Source organism: Bison bison, unplaced genomic scaffold (assembly GCF_000754665.1).
Source record: "Bison bison bison isolate TAMUID 2011002044 unplaced genomic scaffold, Bison_UMD1.0 scf7180017864516, whole genome shotgun sequence".
Taxonomy (NCBI): domain Eukaryota; kingdom Metazoa; phylum Chordata; class Mammalia; order Artiodactyla; family Bovidae; genus Bison; species Bison bison.
Genome location: NW_011495069.1, coordinates 8,431,356 through 8,442,357, shown reverse-complemented (window position 1 = coordinate 8,442,357; position 11,002 = coordinate 8,431,356). Strand labels below are relative to the sequence as shown.

At 52.1% G+C, this 11,002-nt stretch overlaps 1 protein-coding gene across 1 annotated transcript in view; it reads right to left on the bottom strand.

The window, feature by feature from the left end:
- EXTL1 (exostosin-like glycosyltransferase 1) overlaps nucleotides 1-6,064 on the bottom strand; it is a 17,696-nt gene extending 11,632 nt beyond the window's left edge. Inside the window, exon 1 of the mRNA XM_010830088.1 lies at nucleotides 4,454-6,064. Coding sequence (XP_010828390.1) covers nucleotides 4,454-5,229 — 776 coding nt within the window. The 5' untranslated portion in view covers nucleotides 5,230-6,064. The remainder of the gene's footprint in view (nucleotides 1-4,453) is intronic.
- Nucleotides 6,065-11,002: the final 4,938 nt, after the last annotated feature.

Below are 11,002 nucleotides of genomic sequence, written 5' to 3'. Positions count from 1 at the left end.
TTGCTTATTTAACTTATATGCAGAGTACATCATGAGAAACGCTGGGCTGGAAGAAGCACAAGCTGGAATCAAGATTGCTGGGAGAAATATCAATAACCTCAGATATGTAGATGACACCACCCTTATGGCAGAAAGTGAAGAGGAATTAAAAAGCCTCTTGATGAAAGTGAAAGAGGAGAGTGAAAAAGTTGGCTTAAAGCTCAACATTCAGAAAACGAAGATCATGGCATCTGGTTCCATCACTTCATGGCAAATAGATGGGGAAACAGTGGAAACAGTGTCAGACTTAATTTTTTTAGGCTCCAAAATCACTGCAGGTGGTGACTGCAGCCATGAAATTAAAATACACTTACTCCTTGGAAGGAAAGTTATGACCAACCTAGATAGCATATTCAAAAGCAGAGACATTACTTTGCCAACAAAGGTCCGTCTAGTCAAGGCTATGGTTTTTCCAGTGGTCATGTATGGATGTGAGATTTGGACTGTGAAGAAAGCTAGGCACCAAAGAATTGATGCTTTTGAACTGTGGTGTTGGAGAAGACTCTTGAGAATCCCTTGGACTGCAAGGAGATCCAACCAGTCCATTCTGAAGGAGATCAGCCCTGGGATTTCTTTGGAAGGAATGATGCTAAAGCTGAAACTCCAGTACTTTGGCCACCTCATGTGAAGAGTTGACTCCTTGGAAAAGACTCTGATGCTGGGAGGGATTGGGGGCAGGAAGAGAAGGGGACGACAGAGGATGAGATGGCTGGATGGCATCACTGACTCAATGGATGTGAGTCTGAGTGAACTCCGGGAGTTGGTGATGGATAGGGAGGCCTGGCATGCTGCGATTCATGGGGTCACAAAGAGTCGGACATGACTGAGCGACTGAACTGAACTGAACTGAACCTTCACTGAGCATGTCCTTTGTTCTAAGTGCATTAAATACTTAGACTCACTTCATTCTCACAGCAACCCTAGGAGATGAGAGGTATGTGTATGCTCCATTTTACAGATGAGGAAACTGAGACCTAAAGAGGTTGCACAGCTCTGAAGTAGAGGAGCCAGGCAGGCAGCTTGCCCAGCCTCTCTCTACTTAACAATGTCTGTCATAACCAGGGACTTGTCTGTCTCTCTAATAAGACTGAGCTACTTGAAGGTTGGGGCTGTGCCTCCTTCAGCCAGTATCCCCAGGGCCAAGCAGAGCACCCAGCAGAGAATGGGCGCTCAGTGGTGCTAGACAAATGAAAGCTCAGTGTGCAACAGAGGAGAGACTCAGCACCAATGGGCCAAATGTCTGAAAGGTCAGTTTTGGCACAAATTCTAGTAATGGAGCTGGCTGAGAGTAGTCAGTGAGTGGCCTCGGGAGGTGTCGAGTTCCCTATCAGAGGCTGGTTGAGCACTGCATGGCATGTGTGTGTGTGTGTGCACGTGTGTGTGTGTGTGCACGTGTGTGTGTGTGTGTGTGTGTGTTGTAGAAGGGATGTCATGGTGACTGCTGATCATCTGTGACTCTGTAAAGTGTTTGCCATGGACCTGGGGCCTCAGTGCCCAAGACTGCTGATGAGGTGACTCCACCCATGGCCCCAGGCAGGGCCGCATTGCAATTTGCAAAGCCCTAGGCTCTGGCCTTTGCAGCCCCTCAACCATAAAAATATTATAAAAATTATATTCGACAACTGTGTTGGTATAAAAATGAACATACGAATGTATTAAAGCATTTTCTTCTATTCAAAAGTTCATTTCTTTTTTCCTTCTGATTTTCAAAGAAATGAAAACAGTTTCATGGGCTCCTACAATATCATGGGCCCTAGGCACTGCACCTCCTGGGCACAGTGGCGACAGGGCAGGGGATCTTAAAACGTGCATTAAATTTATGTTTTAAAAAAAAAGCAGGGAAGAACCTATGCACGTTTATATCCACACAGAGTACTTCAGAAAAGACACAAGAGAGACTAGCAACGGTGTTTGGCTCCAGGAAGGAAAACTGGGTGGCCAGAGACAGGAATGGCAGGGAGTTATTACTGTATACCCTTCTGTGCCTTTGGAATTTTGTACCATGTGAATGAATCCCCTATTCATAAAAGTAAATAAATAACAATTTAAACTGTTAGAGGCTTATTCCAAAGCAACAGGAGACTGTTCAACGAAGGTGGAAAAATATGGGCTTTGGAGCCAGAAATGTGCGGTTTAATCTCAAGCTCTGCAGCTCATAAGTGCCAGATCAGAGCAGTGAGGGAGGCCCTGGTGAACCAAGGAGCTTGTCACCAAAGGCCCTTGGCGGGCTCCCTCCACCTCTCTGAGCCTCAGTTTCCTGTTCCCTGAAATGGGGATAGTAACACCTCCCTTGAAAGGTGCTTGAGAGGATTAGCCATGGCTGGCACAGCACCCGCCCCGGAGAGCAGGCTCTCCCCAATGCTCCTTTTCACCCTCCCCCTCCCCCCGGCGGAGTAAATGTGGGCCAGTGGCGGGGGCCGTGAATTGCCTCTTTCTCAGGCCAGCACTTGTTTATTCAGGCTACCTTCCGGGGCCGGCCCATGGCTGTGGGCCTCCCTCTCTCTGTCCCTATACTTGACAGCTGTTCAGACAGCTGCCTGTCACTACAGGGAAACTGAGGCTCCAGCTACTCCAGAGATTACAAGTCCTGACGCCTGCAAGTAGGTGGAGACCAAACACAGAACTGCTTGAAGTTCGGGGGACAGTTAGACGCTGCCATGCATGACACCTTGGAAATAAACTTATCAAAAAGGCAACTCAGACGGTGGCCCACAGCAATTAGAAAACCCTGGCCAATTCTGGCCAGTTTGGATTCAATCAGTAAACATTTAGTGAGCTCCTACCTACCGTGTGCACTCCCCAAGTTTCAGTTTCTCAAAGTTCAGGCTAAAATACCTTTCAGATTCACCAGTAACCAATAGCATTTAGCAGTCACTAAAGTCAGCTGAAAGAAGAACTTCCTGTAACTAAGAATGGCTAAGTGTCTAATCAGACATAAGGCCAGGCAAGTGAGTGGAGAACCTTGTCACCAAAGGTCAGCTCCATCTGAATTTGGAGCTTGAGGTGCCTGGGGGGATCCCCAGCATTTCAGGTGCGGTCCACAAGATGCCTGCTAGGGATGGGTCCTGGCAGAAGGGCCATGGGGACTGAGGGACAGGTCTGCTGTTCCTAACCTGGCTGCGGGGCTCCCTGGAGGCCACGTGCCTTTGGGAGGTAGAGAGATTCCATTCCCACAAGAGCCCTGTGGCTGAGAGAAGCCCCAGAAGCCCCAGGCAGAGGCAAAAATGGAGCTTGGCCACGTGAAGAATTCCTGGGAGGGAAGTGGAGCTCAGAATAAGCCATGTTGTTCTAGCAAAGAACAGGGAGATATCTGACACAGGGGACAAGAGAAGGATTCTAGAGTGACAGGTTCCAACTCCAGTCTGCCCAGCCAGCCTAGGATATTGCTGGCTTCCTGGGGGTGCAGAGGGATTAGGGTGCTTAGGGGTTAACTGCTTTACCACCTGAGATGTATCACCCCAACCAGCCCAGGCAGAGACATTTTTGAATGAGTTTTCCATGTCCCCATGGGTCCCCATGTCCCTTGTATGTATTCAGACACTCTCACTGGTGGGAATGCTTTTGCAGGTCTGACTTTATCCATATTTGCTATAGCCAAAGGCTAGAGGTTAATCCCCAAAATGAGACATAGGAGCAGCTTCCATCTGTGATCATGGCCCAGAGGCATGTCTCAGAATTGATCATAAACTCCTGCTTAAAACCCAGAACTCTAATGCTGAAGGCTTTGGAGCCACGCAATCCTAGATTAAAATACTAGCTGTACTCTTTCTGGCTGGGTGGCCTCAGGGAAGTTATTTAACCTCTCTGGGCTTTAGTGTCTGGTACACCAATACTTAAAAGATATAGATTAGTATTATTTTATGATAATCATTTATAAAAAGTGCTTAGCACATAGTGGGACTTCCCCGGTGGCTCGTAAAGAATCTGCCTGCAAGGCAAGAGACCCGGGTTCAATCCCTGGGTCAGGAAGATCCCCTGGAGAAGGGAATGACTACCCACTCCAGTATTTTTGCCTGCAGAATTCCATGGACAGAGGAGCCTGGTGAGCTACAGTCCATGGGGTTGCCAAGAGTTGGACACAACTGAGTGACTAGCACAAGCACACAGTAAGCACTATAGACTTGTATGTTAACTAAAATGTTAGGGAAGGAAGGATTGGCATAAAAGAAGAGTAAATAGGAGTGAATCACATTTTGTGCTTTTAAAGATCCCCAAGAAAATATTCCAAAATCTGCCTTGATCACTTCTTGCAGCAGATTATCATCTTGCTGGTCGTGTTCTCTGTTGTCTAACCCGATTCCCTCCTGCTACAGCTGAGGTCTAAATTTGCCTATCTCAATCCTACCCGGGCTCCTGGGCTCACTCCCACCACAGACCCCTCCCATCCAGCCCCCAAGGGGAGAGGTCCACTTACTGCTTGGGTCCATGGTCCTGCTCACAGCGCCCATCCCAGGGGCAGGCAGAGAAGTTGGTGCCCACCGTACGCCACCCGCCCCTCTCTTCTGCCATGGCTATCAGGGCCACCCCAGGGAGGGGGCTGTGCTGCTGCAGCTGGCCAAGAGCCCCCCCTCGCAAAGGGTGGGCTTCGGGGAGAAGCGGGAGGGCCACGTCAAAGCCGGGCCGGAAGGTGTCCATCGTGGGGCTGGCCTCGGCCACCATCGCCTGTCCCAGCTGGAAGATCCGGAGGCAAGGGGCGGGGTGGAGACTGAGGACCAGATGGTTCTTGCCCCCATCCCACTGCGGGAGCACCGGGTGGCACTCTCCAGCAGGGGTGTCGGGGCTGAGGACGAGGATGAGGAGGCAAGCCTCCGCAGCGCTGGCTGTGTGGTAGCGGGAGCCCTCGATGGAAGTCAGGACCTTGCGCGGAGTCTCAGAGATGGGTCCGACCGCTGGGTACACGAACACCTTGAGGCCACCACCTCTGCACCTCGAGGCATCAAAACAAGCTCCCCGGTAGCAGCTGCCGCCACGGGGGGCTTGAGGAGGTTGAGGGCCATCTTCTAGGAGCTCCCCAGGCTGGGAGAAACTCTGCAGGAGCTCTGCGTCCAGCCAGCGGGGCCAGCCTTGGGGGGCCCCTGCCTGGCGTCTGGCAGGCTCTGCCAGGCGGAGAACTGGGAAGACTCTTAGCAGGATGAGGAGCCAGGAGGCCGACAGGGCCAGCCAGAGGGACTTTCTTCTCCATGACTGCATGTGGCCACCCACAGCCAGAGCTGCAGGAAGCAGAGGAAGCCAGGGGTTCAGAGGGGGCGTCTCTGGGATGGGGATCCACTTTCTAGGTCAGCGCCCTCATTGTACAGATGGGAAGACTGAGGCCTGTGGAGGGCAAGATCCAACAGCAAGTCACAAGTCACAGGCCAGGGACGACCCCACTCTCTGGCCCTGCCTTCTTGTGGTCCGGACTCTGCTTCCTCGGCCTTTGGACAACCAAGCCAGTTTTTGCCCTTCCCAGCAGGGCCCCCTGCCCCTGGGCGCTGCTCAGGCTGATGCAACCCCTGTGCAGACTGCAAGCCAGTGTCCTTCTGCCCTCCTGGCTGCACACCCTGACCTTAGCCTTGAGGGAGAGGAGGGCGGTCTGCCAGGCCATGGGGGACCTGTCAGGACTCCCACACGAGGCGGTCTGGCCAGGGTGCAGGGCTGGACAGAAGCAGGGCTGGTTTCCCCAATCCTCCCCCTTTCTGAGCAGCCCCTGAGCAGCCCGGCCACCCTGTGTCCACTGGCAAGCACTCCTGGGCTGAGGGCCCTGCGGCTGGAGCTAAAATTAGACCCTACATCCCATGTGGGCTCTCAGGGTCAGCTGAGGGCAAGGCCTGAGTGCAGCCGGTGGCCCCTGCCTGGGGGGCTGGGAGGGCTCTAAGTTCTGGTCCTCTCCCACCCTGCCGCTGTCCCAGTCCAGGCAGCTCAGTCCCTCCTCCCTCCACCTCTAGCAGCTGGTCCTGCACCCTCTGGCTTGGAGCTATCAGGGTGCAGAGGCCGGGGACCCCCTGCCAAGCCCCTGCCCCATGGCTCCCAAGCTCTGCTGTGTCTCGCCTCCCTTCTCAGGGCAGTGTTTGGTCAATCTAGATCTCTTTCCCAGCGGCAGCCTGACTCCTCCCCTGCCAGCTCTGATTGGCTCCTGTCTGGGAGGCAAGCTTTCCACTTAACCCCTTCCAAACCAGTTTTCTGGATTGCTAATAATGATAACCAGCAGGGCCCACAGCTCATGATTGGCCTTGAGCTATTCCAACCTCTATCTCACATCAGCCTTCCAAGGCCAAGGTTTCAGTTCAGTTCCGTTCAGTCGTTCAGTCGTGTCCAGCTCCTTCCGACCCCATGAATTGCAGCACGCCAGGCCTCCCTGTCCATCACCAACTCCTGGAGTTCACTCAGACTCACGTCCATTGAGTCAGTGATGCCATCCAACCATCTCATCCTCTGTCGTCTCCTTCTCCTCTTGCCCCCAATCCTTCCCAGCATCAGAGTCTTTTCCAAGGAGTCAACTCTTCGCATGAGGTGGCCAAAGTACTGGAGTTTCAGCTTTAGCATCACTCCTTCCAAAGAAATCCCAGGGCTGATCTCCTTCAGAATGGACTGGTTGGATCTCCTTGCAGTCCAAGGGACTCTCAAGAGTCTTCTCCAACACCAACAGTTCAAAAGCATCAATTCTTCGGTGCTCAGCCTTCTTCACAGTCCAACTCTCACATCCATACATGACCACTGGAAAAACCATAGCCTTGACTAGATGGACCTTTGTTGGCAAAGTAATGTCTCTGCTTTTGAATACATCTAGGTTGGACATAACTTTCCTTCCAAGGAGTAAGCGTCTTTTAATTTCATGGCTGCAGTCACCATCTGCAGTGATTTTGGAGCCCCCCAAAAATAAAGTCTGACGCTGTTTCCACTGTTTCCCCATCTATTTCCCATGAAGGGATGAGAATCACTGCCATTTCCTATGGATGAGCAAAATGAAACTCAGAGAGGGGATGGTATCTTCTAAGGAGACCCTGCTAAGGAGTGGCAGGGTGGGATTTGAACCTTGAGCTCCTGACTAGAGTCCTTAGAGCTTCCCACTGGTCACTGTAGCTGGGGGACTTGCTCCTGGCTGGGATACAGGCTCTCCACATTTTAACCCCTTCCATCAACAGATGAGATAATGAGGCATCAAGTGGCTGCGGTGTGGGTGTGTGATAATGGATAAGGTGCTTCCAACTATTCCCAGGATTGGTCTCTCTTCCTTCAGCCCTCCACCCTTACCCTCTGCCAATCCAACTCTAGCTCCAGCTTTTTCAGCACCTTTCCTGACACCTTACACTCAGGCCCATGGGTTAGCCCTTGCCTGGAGCTCTGTCGGAAGGGTCTGTAGTACTGGATCCTTGTTCCAGTCCATATGTGGAGTTCTTCCTGAGGGTGAAGGGCTTCCCTGTGGCTCAGATGGTAAAGAATCTGCCTGCAATGCAGGAGAGCTGGGTTAGATCCCTGAGTTGGGAAGATCCCATAGAGAAAGGAAATGGCAGCCCACTCCAGGATTCTTGCCTGGAGAATTCCATGGACAGAGGAGCCACAAACAGTCTGACATGACTGAGTAACCAGCCCTTTCTTTTTCCTGAAGGCTCCATTTCCTGACTCTCCATTAATCCACACCCCACTGAGGGTCCCCCCCAGCCACCCCCTACCTCTCAGTTCTTGGGTCTGTGCTCTGTGGTGGGGAGTCAGGAATGGGTGATGTCACCCATGAGGAGTTACTGAAGTGATAGAGAGACAGACTGGCTGCCAGGAGCCCCAGTCTGACCTGGAGTGGCCTCTGTTTCTATCTCTTACTGGCTGGACAATGTTGGGCCTCTGTCCCTGCTTCTCTAGGGAGGGAGTAATAATATCCATTTTAAGACTATAGCCTAGTTAAAAGCCAGGCCTACCCTATGGGGGGGGGGTCCCTGAACAAGTAGCAGTCTCCTGGCTTCTTTCTTTTTTTTAATTAAAAAATATTTACTTATTTATTTGACTGCATCAGATCTTGGTTGCAGCACATGGGTTCTCTGTTGTGGTGTGGGGTGGCATGAGGGCCAAGTAGTTGCTATGTGGGTTTAGTTGCCACAAGGCAAGTGGGATCCTAGTTCCCCAACAAGGGACTGGCCCTGCGTCCCCCACGTTGGAAGGTGGATTCTAAACCCCTCGACCACCAGGGAAGTCCTAGCCTCCTGCCTTCTTGCCTTCCCCTGATCTCAGAAGGCTGCTGACACGATGAGGGAGCCACCACAGGAATGTTAGGGCCTCAGGGGGCAGCCAGCCTGGGGTGGGGCACCATTCACACACTCAAGAATGTCCTCAAAATGGCCCACACAGGGGGGCTCTGGCCTCTTCACACTACAGAGTCAGTCACTAAGGGAGGTGCTGACTTTCCACAGGCATCAGGCTCTCTCCTGCAGCAAGAGAAAGGGGGCTGCTGCTGCCTCTCACCTTCCTGCACTAACTCCTCCTCCTCCAGGGACTGGTGCAAAGCTCCCTTCCTACAGGAAGCTTCCCTGACTCTTCTCCGGCTGGGTTAGGCCCTCCTTTAGGTTCTCATGCCGCTCCTTCTCCTCTGTGCCTGTACACGCTCATTCATTCATCCACCAAATACTTTTTTTTTTTTTTAACAAAATGTATATATTTATTTATTTTGGCTACTTCTGGTTGTAGTCGCAGCACACGGGATTTGTGGTGTTTGGTCTCCAGAGAGCACGGGCTCAGTAGTTGCCCCTCGGCATGTGGGATCTTAGTTCTCTGACCAGGGGTTGAATTTGTGTCTGCTGCATTGGAAGGTGGGTTCTTAACCACCGAACTACCAGGGAAGTCCCTCATCCAGCAAACACTTAATAAGTACTAAGTACAGGCTAGGTTTTGTGCCAGGCTCTGGAGATACAATTCTGAAGAACAATAATAGCTAACATTCGTAACATACTTGGTGCCATCTGTGGCTCTAAGTGCCAGCGTATTTGTTTATTTAATCCTCTCCTGAGGGGGCTTTGAGGGAGATACTATTATTATCCCCATTTTCCAGGTGAGGAAATGGACCCAGAGAGCTGAGGTAACTTCCTTTTTTGGGCCTTGGCCCTTGGTATATGGGATCTGAGTTCCCAGATCAGTGACTGAACCCGCGCCTCCTGTGTTGGAAGCAAGGACCTTAACCACTGGACAGACAGGGAAGCCCCAGCTTAGGTGACTGGACTCAATTTCCACACCTCAGCCTGGACTTAGACCCAGGCTGCCCATTCCTTTCACCTCTGAACCATTCTGGCTCCTGAGTGAGACAAACATTATGCACTCCCTCCCCCGAAATTCACTGTCCTAGGGAAAGAGAGGTCAGCTACCAGGCAATTACAGGATGAGGGAAGGGGACTATGGAAGGGCCCAGAGGGGCTGCCTAACCCACGGGGCCAGAAAAGCTGTCTGAGGCAGTGACGTCACTGTGGTTGCGTGTGTGGGGACAGACAGGAAATGGTAGAAGTGGAGGCAGGGACAGTTTTTTTCTGGGTCACCCCACAAGTCACTCACTCATTCTACAGCTACTTAATGAGCCCCTACTCTGGGCCAGGCAGGCCCTCAGGGAGTGAACCAAGCAAACAGAATCTTGCTCTGGTGGAGTTTGCTTTCCTGAGAGGGAAAATCAGCAATAAACAAAACAGACAAGTAACATACCCCATGAGATAGTTGGCAATAGTGGTCTGGAGAAAGGGAGGGCCTGCACTGTTAAATGTTACAGGCAGGCCTCCATGGGGCCTTCCCTGGTGGTTCAGTGGCTAAGACTCTGCGCTCCCCATGCAGGGGGCCTGGGTTCAATTCCTGGTCGGGGAACTAGATTTCACATGCCGCAACTAAAGTGTTCCCATGTCGCAAGTAAGAGATTCCATGTGCCGCAAGTGAGGCGTGATGGAGTCAAATAAATATATAAATATTTAAAAAAAAAGAAAAAGCAGGAAAAGCTGAGCTTTGAGGTGAGGGAGTAAGTGGAAGGTGTTTCTAGGGGAAGGTCATCCCCGCCCGGGCGCAGGTTCTGGGTGGGGACTCTGCCTGCCGTATGCCTGGTCTGACCTTGTTTTCCCAGCACCACTGAGACTCTGGCAAGAGGCTGATTTGGCAGCAGAGACAGAAGCAGGGAGACCCGTGGGGCCAGGTGAGTCAGGTGGGTGAGCTGTGATGGTGGTTTGAACCAGGGTGACATGGATGAAAGGAATAAGAAGCAGTTAGATCCTGGATCTATTTTGAGCCAGGGCAAAACAACAAATGTGCTGATGAATCGGATGTGAGGTTTGGCCTGAGCCTGAGCCGCAGGCAGGATGGAGCTGCTGTCAACTGAGATGAACTGAGTGGGGAGCCGATTAGGGGGAGAAGGTCAGGATTTCAGTTCTGAGGCTAGGAGTCATATCACATTCATCTTTCTCATCCCCAGCATTAGTATAATAAATGGCCAACACATGCTTGTTGAATGAGTGAATGAATGGATGATGGACAACGTTGGGAGGGTAGGAGGCCAAGGCCAGCTGGTCAGGGGTTTGTGGGGATATGGATCCTGTTCCAGCTCCCCTGGCCCCAGCCCTGGGCACACTGGCTCGTGCCCACACCCACACTTGCATCCGCACACAAGGCCTCTCCTACTTCCATCTCTGCAGTGGGGCTCTCAGGCCAGCTGGGGCCTGGACTTGTCCAGAAGCAAATCACACAGTTGCTCTGGGGCTTGGATGGAGGAAGAGAAAGCAGGGCATCCTGCCAGGCAGGACTGCCCTGGGCTCATCCTAAAAATATACCTCTGGGCTCTGCCAAGTGCTCTGGGGCCTCCATCAGGCTCTTCAGGGTTCATAGAAGCTTCCAGGGGTTCCAGTCCCGTACCTGGGCTCTGATCAGTGGGAGAGAAGTCACACTTCAGGGAGAAGGGAGTGGGAGAGGGCAGGAAGGAGTGGAGAGCAGTGAATAGGAGGAGGAAGACAAGCAAGGAGAGGAGGACAGAGGCCTG